At 37.5% G+C, this 26,259-nt stretch overlaps 1 protein-coding gene across 1 annotated transcript in view; it reads left to right on the forward strand.

Annotated features, from left to right (window-relative positions):
- VAV3 (vav guanine nucleotide exchange factor 3) overlaps positions 1-26,259 on the forward strand; it is a 422,617-nt gene that overhangs the window by 204,360 nt on the left and 191,998 nt on the right. The window contains exons 5-15 of the mRNA XM_061183772.1: positions 59-167; positions 2,247-2,339; positions 4,762-4,830; positions 7,278-7,381; positions 8,758-8,857; positions 12,654-12,749; positions 16,849-16,917; positions 18,566-18,652; positions 21,594-21,679; positions 23,202-23,334; positions 23,731-23,840. Of these exons, the coding sequence (XP_061039755.1) occupies positions 59-167; positions 2,247-2,339; positions 4,762-4,830; positions 7,278-7,381; positions 8,758-8,857; positions 12,654-12,749; positions 16,849-16,917; positions 18,566-18,652; positions 21,594-21,679; positions 23,202-23,334; positions 23,731-23,840 (1,056 nt within the window). The remainder of the gene's footprint in view (positions 1-58; positions 168-2,246; positions 2,340-4,761; positions 4,831-7,277; positions 7,382-8,757; positions 8,858-12,653; positions 12,750-16,848; positions 16,918-18,565; positions 18,653-21,593; positions 21,680-23,201; positions 23,335-23,730; positions 23,841-26,259) is intronic.

The following is a 26,259-nucleotide window of genomic DNA, read 5'->3' on the forward strand; positions in this document are numbered from 1 at the left end:
AACTACTGTATTTACTGCATGCTAGAAAATGACGTTTATGTTATACCTTTTGCTTCAGTGAAACCCGTGTGGAAGATGAAGAGGGTCTGTACGACTGTGTTTATGGGGAAGACGAAGGTGGCGAAGTGTACGAGGACTTGATGAAGGCAGAGGAGGCGCATCAGCCTGTAGGACTTTGGCTTGCCTGTTTTTTAAGTTACTCTGAGTATCTTATTAGGAAAGTGATTATTGGAAGGTCTAATTAATATAATAATTAATAAAATAAAATAATATTTATGTTTTAATTATACTAATTATAATTATAAAATAATAGCATAATTATAATTAATACAATAGTTATAATTCTTTATGTAACTTCTGCTGAGATCGTTGTTTGTTTTTCTTTTTTATCTTGCTTATAACTCTATAACCATGACTTGTTATTCTGAGTATTTTATTAGGAAAGTGATTATTTGAAAGACTAATTAATACAATAATTATAATTAATAAAATGAAATAATATTTATGTTATAAGTATATTAATTATAATTATAAAATAATAGCATAATTATAATTAATATAATTATTTATGTAACTTCTGGGATCTTTTTTTTGTTTGTTTTCTTTTTTTTGTTTACTTGCTGTAACTGTATAACCATGACATGTTGCTGCATTTGGAGACATGTAAACATGACATTTTACAGTTCAGAACAACCACAGGGAATCTCTGGTCTAATTCTCTCAGTTTACTAGTAAGAAAATCAAGTCTAACAAGTAAACGGCATGCCACACAGCTAAATAATTGCAGAGTGGCAACAGAACATAATTTCAGGGGATCATGAAATTATATTGTTATGAAAGGAAATCTCTTACAAAGCAGGTAAATCTACTTTAAGTTTGATGTGGCATAAAGTATATATTAAAGAATATTTCTTCCTATTTGTTAGGGGTTGATATGAGGTATTTTTGTTGTTGTTTGTTTCATTATAGGTCTCCTAGCATTTTTTAATATTTTATAAACTTAGTTTCAGATATTGCCATAGTAAACAGGAGCCCACAAAGCTTTATCTGCATTAAAATATCTAAAACATTCAGAATTACTTTGAATGATTTTCTCATATATAATTTGAAATGAAAAATAAGGTCAGTTGCTTAAGCTTTTATTAACATAGTCTTTCTTTACACAAAAGACTTTCTTCATCAGCTGGGTGGTACTTTAGGTTTCTTCGGTGCTTTGATGAATTCGCTCAGCTCTCTTGGACCTCTTGCATTTAATAAAGGGCCGGCGGGTTGTCCGGTGCCCACATAGGGGACAGTAGCTTCTGTGGGATGGAAACAAGTTGGCTGGCCTGTGTTCGGTAAACGTCATGAATGTGTGCTTTAACCCACTGCACGAGCTGACAGGATGCCTGTGGCAGCAGTTTAAGAGCGTTTTAGGTGATGGAGTATCGTCCATACCCCCTTTAATTATCAACTGCTTTGGGTACCAGCAAATTCTTCATTGTCTTTCCCAAGGACCGTCTTCACTGAGCTGACGGCGCTGGGCTGTTCATGTGGCCCAGGGTGAGCAGTGATGATGATTGAACGCACAGAGCCCTTCTTGTGCATCCCTCAGGGTGTTAAGCACGCTACACAGGTTATCTCATTTACAGCTCCTTGGGCTGGGTACTGTAATTCTGTTTTATAGATGAGAAAACCGAGACACAGAGAGATTAGATAACTTCTTCACGATAACAAACTAATAACAGCAAAACTGGTTCTTGAACCAAATTCTATCTGATCCCCAAAACTTTGATCTTCCTACTATGTTCTACTGCCTCGAGTCTTAAACAGTAAGAGAGCCAAACACCAAGATGTTAACTCTTGAAAAAATATTTTAAGATTTTTTACTTACCAAATATCCTTTTATGATTTTTGCAGTTATTTCTACAGCACTTGTAAAGTATGCTGTACATTAAGAAAACTGTATAAGACCATTCATGATGTTTCCAGATGCAGTAACATTTATAATAAAATAGGTGTTTCAGTTTAAAGAGAGTATACTCAAAAGTATATTTTTAATTATCTAAAACTTTTTCATTTACGTTGTTCAAATTCTTTTAAAAAACAAAGATCCTTCACAAATGCAGTTAAATATATCTTTTAGTTATGTGTTTTATTAGAATGGAACACTTAAAAAAATCAATAATTTTTATTTCTATCTCCTACTGGAAAGATTAATACATGAATTTGGTTAAATAATGTTAATTTGAAAATTCTAATTGTAGAAATGTCCAGAAAATGACATACGAAGTTGCTGCCTAGCAGAAATCAAGCAGACAGAAGAAAAATATACAGAAACATTGGAGTCAATAGAAAAAGTAAGTAATCAGGTATCATTCTTGATGCTCCAATACTGCCTTGCTAATACATTAGGCTCAGTGTTTCTACAGTGTCTGCATATTCTGATTTTCAGCCGAACTTTGAGTTTAAAGATCTCAAAGCGGATTTACTCATCCCACAATGATTTATTGATCTCTTAGTGTGTGAATGGCACTATTCTAGGGACTGGGGGTATAGCAGTGAACACAACAGAGCTCTGGTTCTCATGACACTCTCATGGGAGGGTTTATAATTTAAGCAAATGAGTATGCCAGGGGGTGATAAATTCTCTGAAGAAAAATAAGGCAGAGGAAGGGGGTAGTGAGTGATGGGGGAGGCTGGTGTTACCTTATATAGAGTGGTAATGGAAGACCTCTGTGGTCAGATCGTATTTAAGCAGACAGCTTTGTGAATGGAGGGAGCAAGCCATGCAAATATCCCAGACTGGACAATCCCTGGGAGAAAGGCCCTCACGTGGGACGGTGTTCAGTGTGCTTCAGGGAATAGCAACAGCCCAGGAGGCTGAAGCAGAATGAGTGCAGGGGAGCAGTGAGATCAGAGACTTGGTGAGCCCCCAGGTCACAGGGGGCATATAGGAGCACCTGGCTAAAAGCTAGAGCGTTTTGAGTAGAAGAAGTGATGGGACCTAATGTAAGTTTGTAACAGATCATTCTGACTCTTGTCAGGCAAGGGTGGAAATTGAGAAAAATGTTAGAAGGATATCACAATAATTAAGTTGACGGAAATTGGTGGTATTGGTAGAGGTGGTAGGGAGTGGTCAGATTCTGAAAAAATTTTGAAAGTAGAGCCAAGTGGATTTGATGAGGAATTAGGTAAAGGATGTGTGGAAAAGAGCAATCAAGAATGCTAGGTTTTCTGTTCTTGTTTTTTTTTTTTTTTTTTTGGCCACGCCACGCGGCTCGGCTTGTGGGATCTTAGTTCCCTGACCAGAGATTGAACCCCGGGCCCACAGCAGTGGAAGTGCAAGAGTCCTAACCACTGCACTGCCCAGTGGGAATTCCTAACAATGCTAGGTTTTTAGCATGAGTAACTGTGTAAATGGTGAAGATGGTGACTGAGATGGAGAAGGACAGGTGTAGGAATCACGAGTCTGTTGGGACTTACTAAATTTGCCATACCTATTAGCTTCCAAGGGGATGTATTGAGGAGGAAGTTAGATGTATGAGTCTGACATTCAGGGGAGAGGTTGAATGGATGTAAAGATTGGGCCATTATCATTATGCAATGATGTTTAAAGCCATGGCACTAGATGAATCACCAAGGGAATGGATGTTGATAGAGAAGAGGTTTGAGGTCACCTCTGGTGACTTCCACATTTGGAGGCTAGGAGAATGAGAACTAGGAGAAAGTTTTGGAAGTTTAAAAAGAGAGTTGAAGGCGTGGAAGAGTTGTTTAGGAGAACGAGAGGGTAAATGTACTAGGATTATGTAGCATTACAGGCTCATTTGGGTTTTGTGATTATATTTTTAACTAACTATCAGTGTAGCTTCTGTTTAACTTCTTAGGTATAGGCACAAAATATATGGCAAGCTAGATTTAACCAGGGTTTTCATTTTTCCAGAATGAAAGAAGAGAGGGTAAGGATACTTGCAAGGCAGTGATTCTGATGATGGCTCGTGGAATGTAAACTGAGTAAGAGGGAAGTGAGGACATGAGGGATGTGAGATGGTCAGGGGATTGGCAGACCCAATGGGTTGGAGAAGTCCTTGGAGGAATGAGCTGTAAAGGTAGGAGGGTAGAGGTCAGAGACTTGCTTGCTTCAACTTAATTCTATGGAGCATATGCAGTTGTTGGTAATGACAGGGTCTTGGGCTATGACCACAAGAGGACCTGAGCTAGGATGGGGCACGGATTATTGGAGTTCAAGGAACCGAGAGGACAGGCTATTGGAAGGATCATCTGCGCAGGTACTGATAACGACCAAAAATGAAGATGGGAGTAGTAATGGACAGAGATATGGTAGGCCAGGAACTAAAATTCTCAAAGAATGAAGGGGAATGATCCATAAATTGTACATGCAAATTATTGATCTCAGGGATCTAGAATCTTCACAGAACATTTGAGGGATGTTTTGAATTAGTCCTCAAACATATCTCCAAAAAGTTGCCATTTTTTGCCAGTTCGGCCAATGGTGTTCTCTCTTCTTTTTTTCTTACTTTCAGAAGGATTTATAGCCCAAATCTTTTATTTTATATTTTAAATTTATTAACTTGTATTTATGTCTTTATATCTCTGTTCAAATATAGAATCTTTATGGTAGAGAAAATAGTTTCTGCTTTTTTCTTGGTATTCATAATACTGATTAACTTTCAGTAATATTTATTGCTCATTGATGAAAAACTGTTATATAGATTAGGATAAGTTGCGCTTAATTATTACCCTTCTCTTCTCTCCTGGTAGTATTTCATGGCACCATTAAAAAGATTTCTGACAGCAGCCGAATTTGATTCAGTATTCATCAACATTCCTGTAAGTAAAAATATGCTAGCTAAAATTGTGGTACACTTCTATAAAAATCCTCATTTTCTTATTGGGTCCCTATTTGAACATTCTATTGTATTTTTAAAGAATTTTAACCCAATTTTCTGCCTCCTGAGTTCTTATAGTCTTATTTTCTGGAAATAACTAGTAAGTCATATTGTCAACCAAAAGTCAGTCAGAATGTACGCTGAACGCAAAAGGATAAGATTGATGTATTATACTTAACTGCTTGTCACAACAAGGTAGTCTCAGTTAATCCCTGGTGTTACTGTCTCTTTCTCTTGTGGGAATCTCCTTCTGCCCCACTCCCTGCTCTATTGTTCTTCCAGTCCCCCAACCTCATCTTACAGACACTGTCCTGGCTCCATCTGTCTCCTCCACTTCCCTCCATTCCTCCACTTCCTTGGCCTCTGCTTTTTGGTGTTTTCTGCTTCTGGTTGCATAAGTCTAAACTCCCATTTCTGAAATACACTGCTTCCTTATGATATAACAGTCTTTTATTTTTTTAATAAATAAATAAATTTATTTATTTATTTATTTGTTTTTGGCTGTGTTGGGTCTTTGTTGCTGCGCGGGCTTTCTCTAGTTGCGGCGAGCGGGGGCTACTCTTCGTTGCGGTGTCCAGGCTTCTCATTGTGGTGGTTTCTCTTATTGCGGAGCACGGGCTCTAGGCGCATGGGCTTCAGTACTTGTGGCACATGGGCTCAGTAGTTGTGGCTTGCAGGCTGTAGAGTGCAGGCTCAGTAGTTGTGGCACACGGGCTTAGTTGCTTCACAGCATGTGGGATCTTCCTGGACCAGGGCTCGAACCTGTGTCCCCTGCATTGACAGGCGGATTCTTAACCACTGCGCCACCAGGGAAGCCCAATATAACAGTCTAGTTTAATGGTAAGATGTGAGGAGCTTTTCTTCACATTTATATAGCATTTCAAATTTCAGGGTACCTTATTATCTGACAATCCTAAAAGGATATTTACCCAAAAGCATAGAGGCAAGCCAAATGCAATACCATGTAAGGTCTTGCTAGGCAAGATTCAAGTTCTTAGACCTCTAGAATTGGCCTCAGTTTTTTTTTTTCTTTAATATTTATTTATTTATTTAATTTATTTATTTTGGCTGTGCTGGGTCTTAGTTGCGGCACATGGGACCTTCGTTGAGGCACACGGGACCTTCGTTGCAGCATGCGGACTTCTTAGTTGTGGCATGCATGCGGGCTCTGGTTCCCCGACCAGGGGTCAGACCCAGGCCCCCTGCATTGGGAGTGCAGAGTCTTACCCACTAGACCACCAGGGTAGTCCCTCAGTTTTAATATATAGCTCTTATATACAATATGTAAGCTTTTATGTACTGGCTTGCTTGTATCACCTGTAAAGTGTCTAATATTTTGATTCCTTTATGTTTAGTGTTGCTTTGCACCAGTTTAGCTATGGCATGTTGTCCTTGTTCCGATTTTGGCCAAATGAAGACATTCTTATTGATTTGTAACATAGAAGGAAGAAAAAGATCCCAATATCAAATGAATATTTAGCATAAAACAAACCACACATTTTAGGAAGATGAGGATCTTGAACCACCTAAATACTCTCCCTGTAACTTAGGACCCATTTGACAGTCCTTATTCTAATAGCTTTTCCATGCTCCTCAAAAAAGTGACAGGGCCAACATATTCATGTTTCACTTAATACCTCCTAAGGAAGGGCATGCCCTGCATCAATGTGTGCTCCAAGGTACACGGGAAGAGATCCTGGGAGAATTGGCACCTTGATTCGGATCTCCTCATTTCCCGGCTGTGACATGTATTTTACTGTCTGACCGACAATTACTTGCTTATCAGGAAAAATGTGAAATTCTGACTTTTGAGTTTCCCTAGTAAACTGCCTACTACAATTTATTTGCTGCTTATTTATGACATTAGTTGGCTGGTTTCAAGTAATTTAGTCTGATTATTGTTAGCTTAGCTCCAGGACACCACTAATTGACCAAAGTACAAATCTACATTTTTATGTCTCAAGGACATGAATCATTACTTTATCCTGTCAGTAAAACATTAAGCACTTGGATAGTTTTATTTAAAAATTTAAAGTGATTATAAGATGAAAATGAACTGTACATATTTTTGTACAAGGAATAAATTACCCTTTAATAACTAGAGAGAGAATTTCTTTTTCCACAGGACACTGACATTTCAAGTCAGATCTGAAATTGCTATTTTCCATGAACATGGCCTGTCTCTCTCCCTCCCCTCCCCTTCCCCTTCTCTCTTTTCTCTTCTTTCCCCTCCATTTTTTCCTCTTTACTGATGGTAGCAGGTTTACATATTGAGGGCATTCAGCATATCCTTGAATGGCAAGTCTGGCAGCAATAGGGATGCTGAGCTCCAGGTGATTTTTTTGGTTCTGATTCCTAATTTGCTTTGCCACTGTTTTCTTTTCTAAGGAACTTGTAAAAGTTCATCGGAACCTAATGCAAGAGATTCATGATTCCATTGTAAATAAAAACGACCAGAACTTGTATCAAGTTTTCATTAACTACAAGGAAAGGTAACTTTTGGATTTTAAATTTTGTGGCTATTAGTTTGTAATTATAGTGAGGGTTCGTATTAAAATTGCTCATAAGTAGCTATTACTATGGTTCATTAAGATGCTGTCTGGGCAGTAATTAGAACATGGGGCAGTTAATTTCTGGGTGGTGGTTGACCTCTATATGTGTATCAGGGAAAGAAAAAAAGAAAAAGAAAAAAAGAAGGGTTCAGACTTTTGCATTGGAAACCAGAAGGTGCAGGTTCTTGTATAGACCCTGTCACTCTTGAGTCCTGTAGACTTCAGGAAGTCATTTTAACTCTCTGAGCCTCCTTTTTTCCATCTGTAAATGCTAGGGGTAGATTAGCTGGTACGTAGTGCTTTTTCCAACACTAATACCTTATAATTCTGTATTTTGGAGTATTACATTCACAGCCAAAGTCAGTTTCCCTTTCTGAATTTGAAAAAAATCTTCTGAACAATTCACATGAATTAGAAGTACCAAGGAATTTTGCTTGAAATATAGCGCTCTCTTTTAAAATCAAGCACTATAGTTCCTAGTACTGACTAAGAAGTGGCTAATTAATTGCTTACATCAACATTAGATAAATATTAATGTAGTAGTGGTTTTTTTTTCCAGTAGAGGGCTAAAAGAAACAATAAATTAATTGGGCTCTTTGCAAAAATCGGTATTACTCCAGAGATACCCTTCCTGAAGCAGGCTCAGACCCCATGCAATATGAGTTATCTCCAGAGATACCCTTCCTGAAGCAGGCTCAGACCCCGTGCAATATGAGTTATCTCCTAGCCAGCACAGCTCAGCCCTCTCATTCCCACTTTTCAGATAATGTATTTTTCTTAATTAAAAAGGGGGAGGGAGTAGGAGGTTTATTAATGAGTAGAGTTGTAAGTAGTGATTACAGTGAAACTGTAGTAGAAAATAAAACTGTTCCTGAGTGAGCGTGAACAGTGTAAAAGTTGATCTCTAATAGAAACTTGAACAGAAGTTTTTAATTTTGTTTTTGATTATTAAATGCACTCAAACAATATTAACAGTCATTAAGCCAGTTTGTAAAATCTACCTGCTATAAAAACATGCATGGAATCAATCCCATTCAAATTTGGAAATTAAAAATAGTCATTTTTAATACCGTAAATATGAGTGACTTTCATTCTATAACTGTATGTGTGGTGTGTCTTAAAAAGAAACGAAAAAGCTGAGGTTCAGAGAAATTATGAGTAATCTGCCCAGGGTTACCTGGAAAGTAAGAGGTGCAGGATGAGTGAGATTTGCTTTGGTTATGCCCAACTGTGGTTTTAAATAGGTGAATTTCCTCTTCCACTTTATTCTTGCCTTTTTGTCCTCAGATTTTTTCCTCTCTCTCTTTTCCTTTCAGGTTGGTTATTTATGGGCAGTACTGCAGTGGAGTGGAGTCGGCCATCTCTAGTTTAGACTACATTTCTAAGACAAAAGAAGATGTCAAACTGAAATTAGAGGTGCCTGTTTATTTTTTGTGTGTATATGACAGAGTAAAATAAACTAAAAACAACATATTCTTTTCATGATCTATGCAACAGCAAATTTCCATGAATTCTAAGTGTAATTTCATAAAATATTTTAATATATAGCTCTATAAAATAATAATGTGGCAGTAATAACAACAGTAGTAAGATAGAAGATTTATGGCTTTTTTACATGCATTATCTCATTAGATCCTCATGACTTTGTGAGTTACATACAATTAATTTTTTTATCTAATGGATAAGAAAGCCAATGTTCAGAGAGATCATGAGTAATTTGCCCAGGGTAGTAAAAGGTACAGGATGAGTAAGATGTATGTGAGATAATATGTATGTAGATGTAAACTGTTTACTAAAAATATAAGATATTGGGACTTCCCTGGAGGTTCAGTGGTTAGACTCTGCGCTTCCAATGAAGGGGGCGTGGGTTCGATCCCTGGTCAGGGAAATAAGATCCCACATGCTGCGTGGCATGGCCAAAAGATATTTAGGGGAAAACGTATAAAAAGGGCATGGATAGTGCCCATAAGAAGGCAAGACAGGCACACATATGATGAGATTAAGTAGTATGTGATAAGCACTCTTTGACAGGGCTCCATGAGTAAGACTGAGTGATCACTTCAGTATAGTTAGACTGCGGAAGATTTATCTGAAGAGGGAGCATTTGAGTTAGGTCACTGAAGAATGAGGTGAGCCTTGATAGATGAGAGCCCATGTAGGGCATTCTGGAAGAATTGGTATGTTTTGACCAGAAGAATCAGGAAAGTTTGAGGAACGGCAAGTAGGTTAGTATGAATAAAGCACATGGTAACAATGGAAAATAAGTCTGGAAACTCTGTTAGGTCTTTTTCTTTTTTGGTACATCTTTTTTTTTTTTTCCCCCCACAAGAAGAGTTTGCACTTTCAAAGAAACTTTTGAAAAATGATTATTTATATGTTATATGAACTGTCATCTCAAATATATTATCCATATGTATGGGTCTTCTTAAATTTCAGGTAGAGATGTATGGTCAACTCTTCTGTGTGTGGCTTGGTTGGCTCTCTCATATCCTCCTTGCTGCTCTTTGTTGGGTTTAGCAGTGAGGTCGGGTGATGAACAGAGAAGAAGAGGTAGATGATTTGCAAATCAGAACCTCTTCACTGTTTAGCATATCTGGTCTGATTTAATAAAGTAATTCCCACAAAGGGGAGCTATTGGTGAGAAAATTTGCACATCAACAGACTACCAAGTAACTGTACTAATTCTATATCATGGATCCTTCTTTCTTACCTCTCACAATCCCATGATGATGTGGATCTTATGGCTGGAGATGGTTTGAGTCACCACTAAGTGACATCCTTACAGCCTTGTTAGCCTAAAGGGCCCCTGCTCCTCTTTGGAGAGCAGAGCCTCGTAAGTCTAGAACTGTAAGCCACCTTGACTCAAATTAAAACACGATGGTAAGATAAAAGTTAACAACTTACACAACAACTTCCTAATAGAGCTACGATTAAGGCAGTTTTTTAAAAAAATAAAGATATATAATTCTGGTTCAAGAGAGGAGTCAGAAAGTGGTCAATCAAACCTGCATTATATTCTCAGCATTATTTGCATGTTACTCTCCCTTCTTTCAGACTCACTGTCAAAATCCTGCCCAGTGAGCATACTCTAGAACTCAAGAGATATAGTTTCTGTAGTCACTGTAAGTCTTAGGGAAAGAGAGAACCTCAGACTGAGTTTGAAAGGCCCAGGGTGAGGTGATGCTGGTTGTGTTAACTGTAGGTCTGATTTGGAAGTATTTAACCAGATACTTACTATAAGCCCTCAACAAATAGTCTTTGCTGGAACTGTCTTCTGCAAGTCCCAGCATGATGGAGGGAAAGCTGCCTTATACTTGGTTTCTCTCTGCCTCCTGAATGTCTTCTGTTTTGTGGTTATTTTTATTCTTGATGATTTTTGTCTTTTTTTCACCCCTACTGTAGAACCAAGATAACATGGGGTGAAGGGTAATAGAGTCTCTTTACCTTGTTCTCTAAGCTGGCTCATCCCTATTACATTTTCTTTTCTTTTCACTTAGAATTGGAGTTGAGGCTAAGCACTGGACTGGATGTTTGGAAGAATCATTTCTACCCTTTATTTGCTTTCAATACTAATAAGCATTTTACACTTCAGTCTCGGCCCCCTAATTGTAGCTAATGCCAGCGCTGTTAGTTTCTTTACTTCCTGAGCTTATAACTTAGAACTTGAAATAATTTTTTCCCCAACAGTTTTACACCGACTTCCATAACATAACAAAGTAAATTTTAAATGTATAACATTTCTGTTCTTAACACTATGTTAAGATGGCATAACATAAGAAGTGTAAGATACAACCTCAATTTCCAAGGAACTTAAAATGCAGCTGGGAAGATGAGACCCATTCATTACAATAATATTAACAGTTTGACCTCCTATTTGAGACCCATGATCCAAAACTCGCTACAATCTGTGGAAGCAAGAAATCATTTGAAATAGTTATCTGTCCGGTGAACCCCAGCAATTGACAAGATGTGAGCTAACATGTCAGGATGTGTCACCAGTTCTTGTTTGAAAGCTGTAGTCAAGCACTCATTAACTCAATTTGGTCATTGGAGATAATGGTGTTTGTTTCTATAGCTCCTGATAATATAATATATCCTTCCATGTGCTGGAAAAGCTAAGTGTGGGCAAAAGGGAAACTAAAGAGTATTTTCTTGAATGCCCCTTCTGTGAACTGGAAAATTCCTTGGTCTTGGTTATGTAATTGCCTGAGGATTTTGGACTTAGGTTGCTCACAAATAAAAATATCTTTATGACACCTTATTGTTTTTTTTGGATGTTACCATGAATATTTGAGAAACAGTAAGATCAGAAAAGCAATTTGTTCAAGGTCACACAGACAAGAATTGCCAAACTTGATTTAAATTCAGGCTTTGACACTGCAAATTCAAAGTACTTTCCTCAAAGTCGTAGTTAATGTCACTAGAGTGAACCCGTCAATGCTATTTTTTGATAAACTTGTAAGAAAGGAGATTGTGAGATTAAAAAAATAAAATCTGAGGCTTTGAAAACTTTGAATCCTGTAGTGGCTTTATACTTTAGCAAATTCTGGGAGTCAATCATTCCATTTCATTCATTACAACAAATGTTTAGTCAGCAAATTCTAGATTCTTAAGAGGTATAAAAGACATAATATATTGGGGAAGTTATTATACATATACAACAATAATTAAGAGACCCACAAGGCACAGAGAGACAGCACAATTTTGATTGGGACTATTACTAACAGCCTAGAAGTATAGTTCTTCAAGAGGAAGATGAATTTTGCTGGGAACTAGTCCAAGCACATGGCAGTTGGAGAGAAGCAAATGAACCAAGGCATGATGGTGGGGAGGGAACATAGTGGGTTTGATGAATGGGGCTTGTTCTTGATGCCTGGTCCACAGGCCTGCTTGGGGAGACTGGTGAAAGGTTAAGTGGTAAGTGGGGGAAGGATGCTGGAGGACCCCTAGAGAAAATAATTTTCATGTGTAAAATAGTTCTACATATTTATTCTTATTTAGAGTTGAAATGCTACAAGTTTTGTTTGTTTCTTTTGGTTTTTAACTGACGATACTTCCTATTTTTAAGAAAGAAGGATTGTTAAGAAGGAAAATAGCAAAATATTTATTGTATAATAGCAGTTTTGCTTACGGCGTTTGCATCTTTTAATGTTTGTATTATGACTCCTTTTGCTAAAACTAAAAAAATTCAATTTAAATAAAATTTCTTTAGGAATGTTCTAAAAGAGCAAATAATGGGAAATTTACTCTTCGAGATTTGCTTGTGGTTCCTATGCAGCGTGTTTTAAAGTACCACCTTCTCCTTCAGGTATGTAATTTAAAACTGTTTTTTTATTTGTTCATTCATTAATTCAACACAATATTAATGAAGCATCAACTATGCTGCAGAAACTTTATGTTTGGAGCCCTATCCCCTTACAGTTTTCAATTATGAGGATAGCTAAGTGGGAAGTAACAGAACAGCTGGAAATTTTTTCTTCCTTTTAAGCAAAGATAATTCTGTATCTTTCACAAAGTCACATTTTGTGTTCTTCAAACAGAACTGGCTCCAAAAAAATTTAAAAATTTAAAAACAAGGCAAAACAAATACAAATATCCCTTCAACCAAGTCTTCTGTCGTTAGCAGTAATCATTTATTAGAATCTCAGTGTTGCAATACACTTGAATTTTGACAGGTTAATTGTGTTAGAATTTGTGCCTTATAACCATAAACGAAAGAGAATTGTGTCACACTCTGTGTTGCTTTCTGCTATACTAAATTATAATAAGACTACATTTATTTTGAAGTGATTCTTGTTATAACCCCAAAGCTTATGGTTTCCACAGTTAGTCTTCTAATGAGGGTGGAGAGTCTTATAAATTTAATTTGATAGCTGTACCAGGAGACTCATTAGTTCTGCTCCAAAGAAATGTCTTACTATATTAGTCTATCAACTTTGCTGATGCTTGTGAAATGTCATTTTAAAAAGATCTACTACCTGTATGCGAAATATAATTCTGAGTTTGCTGTGCTTTATACATCTTGTATATTAAATTTCTTGAACTGTAACTGCAAAATTATTAGTCATTTCTATTTTGTACTGAGAAATCAGAAAAATTCAAACCCTGATTATTCCTTACAAATGCGTTAAAACATTTATGAGACCTAAACTCAAAGCAACTTAATCAAATTGCATTTTATGAAAAAATAATAAGGAAGACTTAGGCAGTCAGTTTCTGATACATCATGAAACTAAAAACATGTCCAAAAGAAGATAATAATTTATCTTGTAACTTCAGTATAGTCAAATATTGATTGAAGAATTTAAAAGGTGCAGTTTTCAAGAAATATCTATTTTCTTCATTACTCAGCCATAAAAAGAAATGAAACTGAGTTATTTGTAGTGAGGTGGATGGACCTATGGTCTGTCATACAGAGTGAAGTAAGAAAGAGAAAAACAAATACCGTATGCTAACACATATATATGGAATCTAAAAAAAAAAGGTTCTGATGAACCTAGGGACAGGACAAGAATAAAGACGCAGACGTAGAGAATGGACTTGACGACACGGCAAGGGGGAAGGGTAAGCTGGGACGAAATGAGAGAGTGGCTTGGACATATATACACTACCAAATGTAAAATAGATAGCTAGTAGGAAGCAGCTGCATCGCACAGGGAGATCAGCTCGGTGCTTCGTGACCACCTAGAGGGGTGGGATAGGGAGGGTGGGAGGGAGACGCAAGAGGGAGGGGATATGGGGATATATGTATACATATAGCTGATTCACTTTGTTATACAGCAGAAACTAACACAACATTGTAAAGCAATTATACTCTAATAAAGATGTTAAAAAAAAAAGATTTTAAGACTTATAAAAGTATAAAATATGACCATACCTTTTGGAAAGTCAGTGAACTTTTTCCGCTCATTTCTCTTGGGTTGTTTGATATTTTAAATTTCAAAAGTATATTTAGTTCCATGATGATTTTTTAAAATAGGAAAAGTTTTATCTGGGATACCACACTTAGATAAAAATTCTAGAAATGTTTTTCCATTTCAAAATAGTATAGAGTAGAATTAATTTGTCTACTGTTTAGAAATGTGTTAAATAAATGTGGTATGAATTTGAGTATTTTCTACTTACTACTGTATTTTAGTGGGTAAATCATTTTTGAAATGGCTTATGATTTGAAATCACAGATTTATAAAATTAAAATATTTTATAGTGGGGGGTTTGAAACTTTGAGAATACTTTACTGTTATTATTTAATAGAGGAAAAGTAAAAATAGAATCAAAAGAGTATCACTCTGACAAGTTTATTATACTTAACAGATTTGATATCTGTAGGTTCTGTTTACACCTAGAAACACTACTGGTATTGAATTCAGCAAAGATTTTTTTTTTTTAATTTATTTATTTTAGGCTGCATTGGGTCTTCCTTGTTGCACGCGGGCTTTCTCTAGTTGCGGCTAGCGGGGGCTACTCTTCATTGCAGTGTGCAGGCTTCTCATTGCAGTGGCCTCTCTTGTTGCGGAGCATGGGCTCTAGGCACTCGGGCTTCAGTAGTTGTGGCACTCGGGCTTCAGTAGTTGTGGCTCACAGGCTCCAGAGTGCAGGCTCAGTAGTTGTGGTGCACGGGCTTAGTTGCTCCTTGGCATGTGGGATCTTCCCGGACCAGGGCTCAAACCTGTGTTCCCTGCATTGGCAGGTGGATTCTTAACCACTGCGCCACCAGGGAAGCCCCTCAGCAAAGATATTTGAATGGATCCCATGAGCTGCATACAGTGTGAGTCTCTCAACAATGTAAAACAGCCCCCCTCACACTGATAAAGTTCACTGTTTTATTGGGGAAAATGAAATGTAATCTGCCAAGTACAATACGACGTGATAAGTATGCAGAAGGTACAGAGGTGGTACAAATAAAGACTTAGTTAATTATGGCTTGAGAAGAGGCCTCTGTCATAGAAAGCTTCACAGAGGAGTGTTTCTTGAGTTGGGCTTTGAAGGAAGAATGACGGTTTGACAGGTGGATCAGAGAGCAAGGGCTTTCTAGGAGAGAAAACATCATGCCTAATGGAATCAGATATTAGAACGTATTTTGAGAATTGCAATTAACTTAGTAGAAGTAGGGCATAGGTTGATTGAGAGGAAGTGGAGATAGAAGTTGGGAGAGGTTTGCAGAATTCAGATCATGAAGCATCTTCGAGGTATGCGTGACAACCTGAAGCTTTTGTGAGCCTCCCAGACGTCTAAGTAACAGGATCTGATTTACATTTAGAGATTTAACTCTGATGTCAATCGAGGGACTAGATTGTAGCAAGGAAAGACTGCAAGTCAGAAGATGAATCAGAAGCCTATTACAGTCACCCGTTTGAAAGAGAGCAGGGACTTGAACCGAGGTAGTGCCAGTGGAGGACGTTTCAAGGGGAAGGGCCAAAGTTAACACAGACAGAACATAGAGAGAGGGAGGAGTCAGGGGCACCTTTGAGGTTTTGGCTTAAGTGATGGAGGTGCCGTCATTCAGTAAAACATAAACAGGAACAAGAGTAGGGGTGCGGGTGAAGGTGCATGAAGTTTGGACATGCTGGATTTCAGGGGCTTGCGAGAAACCCAGGTAGAACGATTTAATAGGACATATGAGTCTGGGACTCAGGCGTGAATTCTGGGTTGAGCACATTCATTTGAGGGTGACTGTCACATTAGGTGATAGGCGATGTTATGGCAATGGTTGTGATAGAATTCACAGAATATGTAACGTAAGGATAACAGAAGACTAAGGTGAAAATCTAGGGAATAATAACTCATTTCTAAGGTGCAAAGAAAGAAGAAAGTATGAAAGACAAATGAATAGGCAACATTTAAGGTGAACTATCAAATAAAAATAACAGCAACAAACAGAAGAGCCTGACGTCCCTGAGGCCAAAGGAGAGATGGAGTTGTCAGAATCAAAAGCCATAGAGAAGCCAAGTTTGATAACAAGTGAAAAGTATCAGTTCAGGGACTTCCCTGGTGGTCCAGTGGGTAAGACTCCACGCTTCCAATGCAGGGGGCGCAGGTTCGATCCCTGGTCGGGGAACTAAGATTCCACATGCCACGTGGCGCAGCCAAAAAAGAAAAAAGTATCAGTTCAGTTGTCAAGGAGGGGAATCTTTCTTAACATCTGGCAAGAGTGTCAGTGTGATGGTGGGAGATAGAATTCACGTTCAACTTTGAAAGGAAAACCTTTCTGACCATTGTCTCATGTCCTTTTGATATCTATTTGGTCTTCTCACAGTTTGAAATTTTTGACGGAAACAGAGTCTAGTTAAATCAGATTTATCACATTATGGTGAGAATAATGATAAAAATGGTTTATTTGTAAAATGTTTTCTTATGTGTTGGTTTTAATTTGATGAAAGTAGTACTAAAATGTATCTTCCAAATAGGAGCTGGTCAAACATACCACTGATCCTGTGGAGAAGGCAAATTTGAAACTGGCTCTTGATGCAATGAAGGTTAGACGAATGCATCATTAACTTGTTTGTATTTCTAATTCTTGCCTAAAAACAATAGAATATAAACTGTTAATACATATGTATGATATGCTAATAGCTATTATTATAAGTATTTACATAGGTTTGTTTTTGGAGGGGAGAGCTGGATATTTTTAACTGAAATCAATATCCTTGCATGGATTTAATTGTTGGACAAAAACATAAAACCAAGAGGTATATTAAAATAACTTTCATTATTTATGAAAGTATGACAATTTCCATAACTACCAGGAATGATTTAATAGAATGGTTTTGCTTCACATTCTTTTTATGGTTACTAGTAGAAACCTATTGGCTTGTGCAAGCAGCAGTTTAGCTGATGACTTCAGAACACTGGTGTGACTTATTTTTCTCAAGTGAGGATGTCAGCCAGGTTTACCTTTTTGGATGCTGTGCACCAGTACAAGTGATCAGTCTGGGTTTCTATTTCAGGTAAATCTGAAAATCAAGAGCTAGAAGTAGATGAAGGCAGGCTTTTTGAACATATTGGGGAATCTATAAAACCCCGATTTCCACGCTATGCTGGACTTTGACTTTGAAAGAAATAATATTTGTCCCTAGCTTAAAACATATACAAATATTTGTTGTCAAAACAAAATGCCAATGTGACTCTGCCCAGAGCAGTGCATAATTACTTCTCTGTGTCCTTGGGCCAGTTTCAGTGTTAACTCTGTGTTTAGCTGACTTTTAGTACCCTGTCAGGAAACAGACCATCATTATTTATTATTATAAAAAAAAATCATATCAAGTTTCCAATTTTTTAAAGAAATCGTTTATAGATATATCCTATGAAAAGTCGGGCTTTCATTTAGAACAAAGTTAGGAACTGCTTTTGTCTGAGTTCTGTTCCTGCTGTTGCAGATAAATATAAGAGGGTAGGGAAAAAAGAAAAAGAACCCAGAAAACAGGAAAAATCTGGAGCACATGTAATAAAAATAGCTAGTTACAGTATGGAAAGATTAGCTAATGTTTCCCCAAATTTGAGAAAAGACATTTAAAAATAGGTGAAGGCACATGGAGAAACAGGGCCAGCATTGTTTGTGCTCTGTAGCTCATTTTCATGCTCCCTGGTTTCTCTCCTCTCCTTCCCTTCCCTTTATTAACTCTTTGAAATTGACCTGGCTTCCCTGACTGAACCCTCTCAGGAACTAAGATGCTAACTGGATGCAGACAACAGCCCTGCTAGATTCATTGTCTAACTTTTAGTTACTTTTTTCTCCTGGCTAATCCTTCATGATTGCCCTTATTCTAACCCAAGTTCAAGTGTGATTCTCTCAAGGTCAGTGTTTGGAATTTACACGCTCTTGACCTGGTTTCCTTTTTGTTGTTCTGCATGGCAGCATGTTTTGTTTGTTTCTGTGTTTGATCCTTACTCTTCTCAGGGGTGTGGTAAATGACAAGGCTTCAGTCTTCCCAGCTGTACTCCAGACAGTTTTAAATTGCTTTTGAGATGCAGCTTCGGTTAGCATTCATTTTATTGTCATTGAAAAGTTATAGTGGTAACTTTCTACCATTAATGAAATTAATGATGTGTTTTCTTTCAAACAGTGCTCATCTCTTGTCTAATCTTATCGTGCCTTCTTTTTCTCCCCTTCTCTTTATTCTTTAGGACTTGGCACAGTATGTGAATGAAGTGAAAAGAGATAATGAGACCCTTCGTGAAATTAAACAGTTTCAGCTATCTATAGAAAATTTGGTATGTAATTATCATTCCATCCAGCTTCCCTAACCCACAAATGGGGGGACGTTCTAGCAGTTGTTTTTGAAGAAAAGATAGTTTACCTTCAAGTTTCTGTTGTTCTAGGTTTTTTCCGACTTCTGTTTGGCAGCATCCACGGGGATGAACGTTCAGTGGCACCTGTGATACATCATTGTCCGGGGACTTTCTGCCATTGCTTGTCCCTGTCACTTTAATCACACTGTGATGCCTCTCCCCGCAGCTGTCCCAATTCTAAACATTGGAGTCCATTTTTTTTTCTTTTCCTTCCCTCACCCCCATACGTAACCATGGTAGAGTCCCGTTAATTTATTCATTTTATGTATATTTACTGGGTGACTGCTGTGTGCCAGACGTTTTGCTTGGGGCCGGGGCTGTAACTATGAACAACATGGTCTCATGGTTGAGGAGACAGTAAAAAAGAGAGTCTAAAAATGCTCTCTCTATTGAGATGAATGCTGTGAACGGGTTGCTGCAACAGAGGATAGTGAGGGAAGTCCTAGTTTAGATAAGGTGCTCAGAAAAAGTCCTTCTGAGACATTTGTCACCTGAGCCTGAAGGATGAGAAGAAGCCAGTGGCACAAAGGTCTGCAGAGAGAAGATTCCCGGCAGAAGCCATGGCAAGTGAGATGCCCTGAAATGGGCAAGAGCCAGGGCTGTTCAAGGAGCGGCAAGACAAGAGAGCCTGGAAATTGAGAAAGAAAGGAAGAAGGGTGGGCTCTGAAGTGGGGGAGTGGGGGCAGGAGAACTACACACCAGAGCCTTGGAGGGCAAGGCGCTGAGTTGGGATTTTGTAGTGATTGCAGTAGGAAGCTAGTGAACGGTTCTTACCAGAGGGTTTCACAGTCTGATTTAAGTGTCACGAAAACCCTTTCGTCAGGCAGACCAGTCAGCAAATCATTGAGGTCGTTTCAAGAGAGATGATGGAGACCTGGGTAAAGCTGTGGGGAGAGAAAACAGATAAATGAAAGGATTTAAGATGCTTTTCTTGGTAGAGCAATTTTATTTTTTCTTTCTCTGAAACATCTTTGGTCCGTCTTTCTTTCCACACATACAGGTCCTTCCCCTTTTCAGGACCTCATCTGCCACCTTTCCAATCACAGTAGCCTCTGGTTACCTCTTCACATAGTTGCGTTTATAATTCTGCCTTTGATTATAATATTGTCAAAGCCTAGAATATCTTTTTTCATTATTTCCTATCAAATTTCTTCAAGGTCCAATTTAAAAAAAATTCTTTCCCGAATCTGAAAGAATCCCTAATTCTTTCTCTTTGTAATTCCATAGCACATTGCCTGGACAGCTGTTTTTTTTAATTGTGGTAAAATATATATAAAACATTAAATTTGCCATTTTTAAGTGTACAGTTTTGTGACGTTAGATACATTCATATTGTTGTGCAGCCGTCACCACCATCCATCTCCAGAACTCTTTTCATCTTGCAAGACTGAAGCTCTCCACCTACTAAACACTAACTCTTCATTCCCCCTTCCTCCCAGCCCCTGGCAACCACCGTTCTACTCTCTGTCTTTATGAATTATTGGATATCAATACTTATCACATTTTTGTTTGCAGATATTTTCTACCATTCTGTGGGTTGCCTTTTCACTCTGTTAATAGTGTTATTTGTGCAAAATTTTAAATTTTGATGAAGTCCACCTTATCGATCTTTTCTTTTATTGCCTGCGCTTTTGGTGTCCTATCTAAAAAATCATTACTAAATCCAATGTCATAAACCTTTTCCCCTATGTTTTCTTCTAAAAGTTTTGTATTTTTAACTCTTTGATCCATTTTGAGTTAATTTTTGGAAACAGTATAAGGTAAGGGTCCAACTTCATTCTGCCTGTGCATATCCAGTTTTCCCAGCACCATTTGTTGAAAAGCCTCTCCTATCCCCCACTGAACTGGTCTTGGCACTCTTGTCAAAAATCATTTGACCATATATGTGAAGGCTTATTTCTGGATGTTCTGTTGTATTACATTGGTTTAGAAGTCTGTGTTTATGCTAGTTCTACACTGTTTGGATTACCATAGTTTTGTAATAAGTTTTGAAATCAGGAAGTGTGAGATCCCAGCTTTGTTCTTTTTTATGATCGTTTTACCTATTAAGGGTCCCTTGCGATTCCATATGGGTTTTAGGATGGAGTTTTCTGTTTCTGCAAAAAATACGGATAGGAAACATTTATTTTTATACTTTCTTGTAGTACAGTTAATTAATTACATATCTTTTTTTATTAGAATGTAATCTCATAGATGGTAGTGATATTTTCAGTCAATTCTTTTTCCTTTAACACCTTGTAGAGTAGGTGTTCATAAATACTTAAAACTTTTTATTTTCTGCCTCTGGGGAAATGGCTCATTATTTTTAATCATCAAGTCAGAAATTTTCATTCTTAAGATCTTAGCTCAGGGAGGCCATCCTTGACTCCCTAGACCAAATTAGGTCCCCCAGATACGCATGCTTCCTCTGCTCTTCCATCATGGCAATCACATGTTCGTAATTATAGTCTTCTGTGAATATTTGTTCCCCCACTGAGCAGTATGTCTCATGAGGGCAGGGTCTATGTCATTTCGTCCTGTACCCAGTGGCTAGCACACAGTGGATGCTCAGTAAATATTAGTTGTTGTAACTTCCTTGTGATTTGCATTTTTCCAATTAATTCTCTCTTTTGGTAGCTAACTTCTCCATTAGAGTTGTAAGTAAAATCAATTAATGTCTTCAGTACGCCTCCTGGGATGACCAAGGACAGGCTATTTTTGAAAGTGTATCATACAGACCTGAGCTTTTTAGAATAAGTGTGTTAAAAGGTAAAATGATAAAAGTTGTTATAAGAGAGTTGTGCCTAGCAAATATCCTCACTAATGTTAATTTCTGTTTTTATGTGATTATGAAAAACTGAGACATGCACATTTTCTATTTTAGAACCAACCAGTTTTGCTGTTTGGACGACCTCAGGGAGATGGTGAAATTCGAATAACCACTCTAGACAAGCATACAAAACAAGAAAGGTGAGAAGGATCAGTACTTATTTTCAGAATAAGTTATTAGGATCAGGAGATTGTGAAAATCTTAAAAACAGTTCCTCCAGGACAAAGGAGTGAAATAAAGGAATAAAAATAAGGGGTCAGATCAATCTGTGGTTTTTAAATTTCTCATATAGATATGTTAGGTATTCCCCTCTTTGTTCTGGTATCTGTTGATTTGCCTAAGTTTGAGTTCTTAAGAAGGAATAGACAAATACAGAATGCCAGCTAGAGTAAAAAAAGTACACATTAAAATGAGAGTAGCAATAAAGCAATAACAGACAACTACTATAAAAACACAATTGTTTAATTTAATTTTATTTTTTGGTATGCATTTTTAAAGGACCAAAAACAATACAACATGTCCTAAGCAGGAAGTCCAAGTGAGGGCCATTTAGTGAGATTTTCTCAAGGGAAATTTGTAGGTACAGTCCTTAAAGATTAGTTGAGCTAATTATGTGGTAGTTAAACTGATTTATTTAGTTGAAATGGCCATTTTCTGGAAACTTTGGAAACTAGAAAGTCAACCAGTAGGGGGCAGCATCAGCTCTTGCTTCCACCTTGATACCCAGGCTCTAAAGGTAGCTCCCAGGAGACACACATCCTTTTAGCCTCTCCCGGAAAATAGGCTTTGAAAGTGATGCAAGTAATAGAGCTACGTGAATGTCTCATTATTATTGTTTAAAAAAAATGTATGCGTGTTAATCACTGACAGAGAGTTTTCGAAAAGATAACAAATATTGGTATTGGATGATAGGATTATAAGGTTTGTTTTCTCCCCCAATTACATTGCTTTTAGTAAGATAGAAGAGAAATATCAACATGTAAATTTAACCATAATTTCTCTAGCTTACACTTGGGTCATGTACCACTCAATTTGTGTTTTAGGTTGTCCATTAAGTCACAAGGAGCAACATACAGGGCAAAAGTGCAGGTTCCACAGGTAGACCCAAGAGTGAATCCTGCTGTGCACCCACTGGCAGTGTAACCCTGAGAAAATTATCTAACTTCTCTGAGCCTCAGCTTCCCCCCCAGTAAAATGAAGATGATAATAATACGTACCTCAGGAGATGGTCCTGGGGATTTAAATTGAGTCATCTTTGTGGAAGGGGTGAACGCGTCTCAAGACAATCTGGCTGACTCCTAGTAACATCAGTAGAAGTTAACTGCTATTGTTGTCATTAATATTATTCCATAAATGTTTAGCTTTTAAACTGGAAGAAAGAAAGTACTAGCTCACGAACAACACTTTATGGCTTAATTGTTCCTGACAGTAACTCTGCAGTGTGCATATTGTTCTCATTATAATTTTGCCTATTTTTTAACTGTGGAAACTGAGGCACAGCAGGGTGATTCATTTAGCAAAGGGCAGTGCCAGGACACACAGTTCATTCTTTCAGTGTGCACACTGCCTTTGTCTTTAACTCACAGGATCAATTAAATTTTACCTGGGAAGAATTAACACACATGCTTCCAAACCATTTAAATAAATCTCTCTCTCTCTCAGGCATATCTTCTTATTTGATTTGGCAGTGATTGTATGTAAAAGGAAAGGTGATAACTATGAAATGAAGGAAATAATAGATCTTCAGCAGTACAAAATAGCCAACAATCCTACAACTGATAAAGAAAATAAAAAGGTAAATTCTTGGAAATGAATAACTGTAATTTACTCATAACTTTGACTATTCAAGGGAAGTATGCTAATACATTAATGTGAGAGGCCGCTTATCCATCCAGGTGTTTTTGTTTCTAGAGATTAATTAGAAGCAAGCCTCTGTGAGAAATAATTGCACAGTGCCACAGGTGATAATGATCATCTCTAATGCCTTAATGATCAAGGCAGCAAAATGCACTTGGCATAGCAATTGTTCTAGATATGAAGTTGACTACAGCAATCTTGATTGTTCACAGTTTGTCTGATGATAATGTTATTGGTGGTTTATGGATGATTATGGTGGTGTGTTAGTGAATTTGGAAACATGATGTTATTAATGAATGATACCTATTAACCTGAGGAATATTAATTTTAACAGTGGTCTTATGGCTTCTACCTCATCCATATCCAAGGACAAAATGGGTTAGAATTTTATTGCAAAACAAAAGATTTAAAGAAAAAGTGGCTGGAACAGTTTGAAATGGCTTTGTGAGTATTTCTACTTTTAAAAGTGCTTTTTTCTACTGCATAAGTTTTTTATGAACAATGAACTACCAATAAACATACCCTAATGTTTGTAGCATGTGTACAGAGGCTGTGAAAACACTTGCTCTGAGCATGAGTGCTATGCTACGAGGCTGTCAGCTTGATAACTTTTGGTCTCCTGGGGGAGATGTTTCGGTGAATTTCTTCAAGAAAAAGAAAGAGGGAGCTCTAACCTTGTGTTTGACTTTCTTCTCATGGGTATATTTTAATTCTTTAGCTTTTAGCAGCCCCCGAAAATATCAGTTATTCTAATGATAAACTTTTAATGTAATTGCCATGTTTTATATATATCTTTAAATTAAGTAGAAATACTCCCAAACACATACACACACGTACATACATACATGCAAATATCTTATTTTTAATAGAAAGATTGATTTGTTCCTCCTGTTTGTTTTTAACTCATTTATTGTTTGAATTCTGGGTAAATTGCTTGACGTATTCAATGAATGCTTTCAGGGCTCAACTTCTCTCAGTGTTTTTTCCTTTTATTAAAGTGGAAACTCAACAAAGAGGTGGGAAATAAATCAGACATGTTTAAAAAGGAATGCATACAGAGATGTGATTACACAAGGACGTGTCATTATAGGAGCTTCTTTACAGTTTTGAGGTTCACAGATTAAAACGTGTATAATGACCCTTGTTATGGAAACATATAGGTCACCCTGAAATTGAACCTGTTAGCAAAAGGTGAAATTAAGAAAAAACACTTCTGTGATTTGCTTCATTTGTATTCTAGCATTATTTACCTTTTGCAGACAAATTCTATCAGATTTTTTGTTTGCTTTGTTTTTGGAAATGCTCATGTTAATATAAAATGGAAATAGGGTTAGAATATTTTATTGTAGTCCTGAGGGGAGAAAAATAGAGATTTTCCTTAGATTATTTTCTCTAACATTTTGAGACATAAGATTGTGCAGCTAAAATAGTTTTAAGCTTATAGAGAATTCTGGGTTCAGCAATAACCCCTGCCATGGACTGCCTGCATAGTCTTAGCCAATTTGTTTAGCCTCTCAGCCTCAGTTTCCTCCTCTAAAATAGGGATAATGATATTTTGAATTCCAGATATATGTGTCAAGCAGAATGGTGGCCAGATAGTACAACAGCAATGATATGGTATTGAATTGTAAGAGGTATCTGTTGTTATCACTATTATTAATATTGTTTTGTATTTAGGATCCTAATATACCTATAGGGACTTATAAATTCAGAGGACATCTTCCAGTATACTACTGTAGTTTTTAAAATTTATTGTTATTGATTATAATAATTAAAAGACCTTAGTAGTTGCATGCATCAATAAAATGGCTATTCTATAGGGACCTTTTTGGTTTGGGTCACAAGTGATGAAGTTGGTGACCTCTGCCCAGTCTCTGATGAATTGTGGGCTACATCATAAACCTAGTGTGCTGTTCTAGTGAGGTTTCAAGTGATAGGCAATATTTGGACTTGAGCAGTTGGGATTGGAGTGACAGGATGCTGGGGTTGCTGATAATATGCAAAGGCAGAGCTGATCTCACACCTTTGCTCTTGTGGGAAGGATGCTAGGCTGGTATTTTCTTATGGGTTCTGTTCATATGATCCTTACATGAGTGAAGGAATTTCTGCAGAGGAGGGAAGTTAAATTTGTTGTCCAGAGTAGGCGGGCTCCTTGGACTGTATTGATAGGCGCATCACTTAATATTTTGTTCACTTGCCATAAATCAAACAGCTAAACTCTGGATGCAAGAGACTCAACAAAATGGATGCTTATCTCTCTTTTTCATGGAAGAGAATCTGGGGTAGGTAGACAAGGGGTGGGTTGGGCTCTCTGGGGTATTGCCAGGAACCCAGGCGCAGATCTTCCTGCTCTGCCATTGTCAGCATGGCTTCTGTCCTCAAGGTTGGTCACATGTTGTCCAAGATAGCTGCTGGAGCTCTAGCTATATAATCTACATTCTAGGCAGCAGAAGGTGATCCTCATTTTTAAGGCTTCTTTGCAGAAGTGCTACAAACTTCTGTTACATAATACTGACCAGAACTTAGTCATGTGGCCACATCTGACAAGGGAGCCGAGAAATGCCATCTTCATTCTGGGCAGGATTATGCTTGGCTACAAATCAAGGTTCTCCTATTATGGAAGAAAGGAGAAATGGGTAGCTGTACGCAACTATCAGTCGCTGCCTTACAGGTATATACGTAAGGGAAGAGTATGGGTAGCTTTAAATTGTTCCATCACAGGAAAGATGGCTGTACCACACACAGGGAAACTGGGTGGGGTTCTTCATCTTTAAGCCTTATCCAAGCACCTCAACAATGTAATTAAACATCCATTAAACTCTGTTTGTATTTTAGAGTTCCACTGACTTGCCCATGAAGATGG

This window comes from Eubalaena glacialis, chromosome 3 (assembly GCF_028564815.1).
Source record: "Eubalaena glacialis isolate mEubGla1 chromosome 3, mEubGla1.1.hap2.+ XY, whole genome shotgun sequence".
NCBI lineage: Eukaryota > Metazoa > Chordata > Mammalia > Artiodactyla > Balaenidae > Eubalaena > Eubalaena glacialis.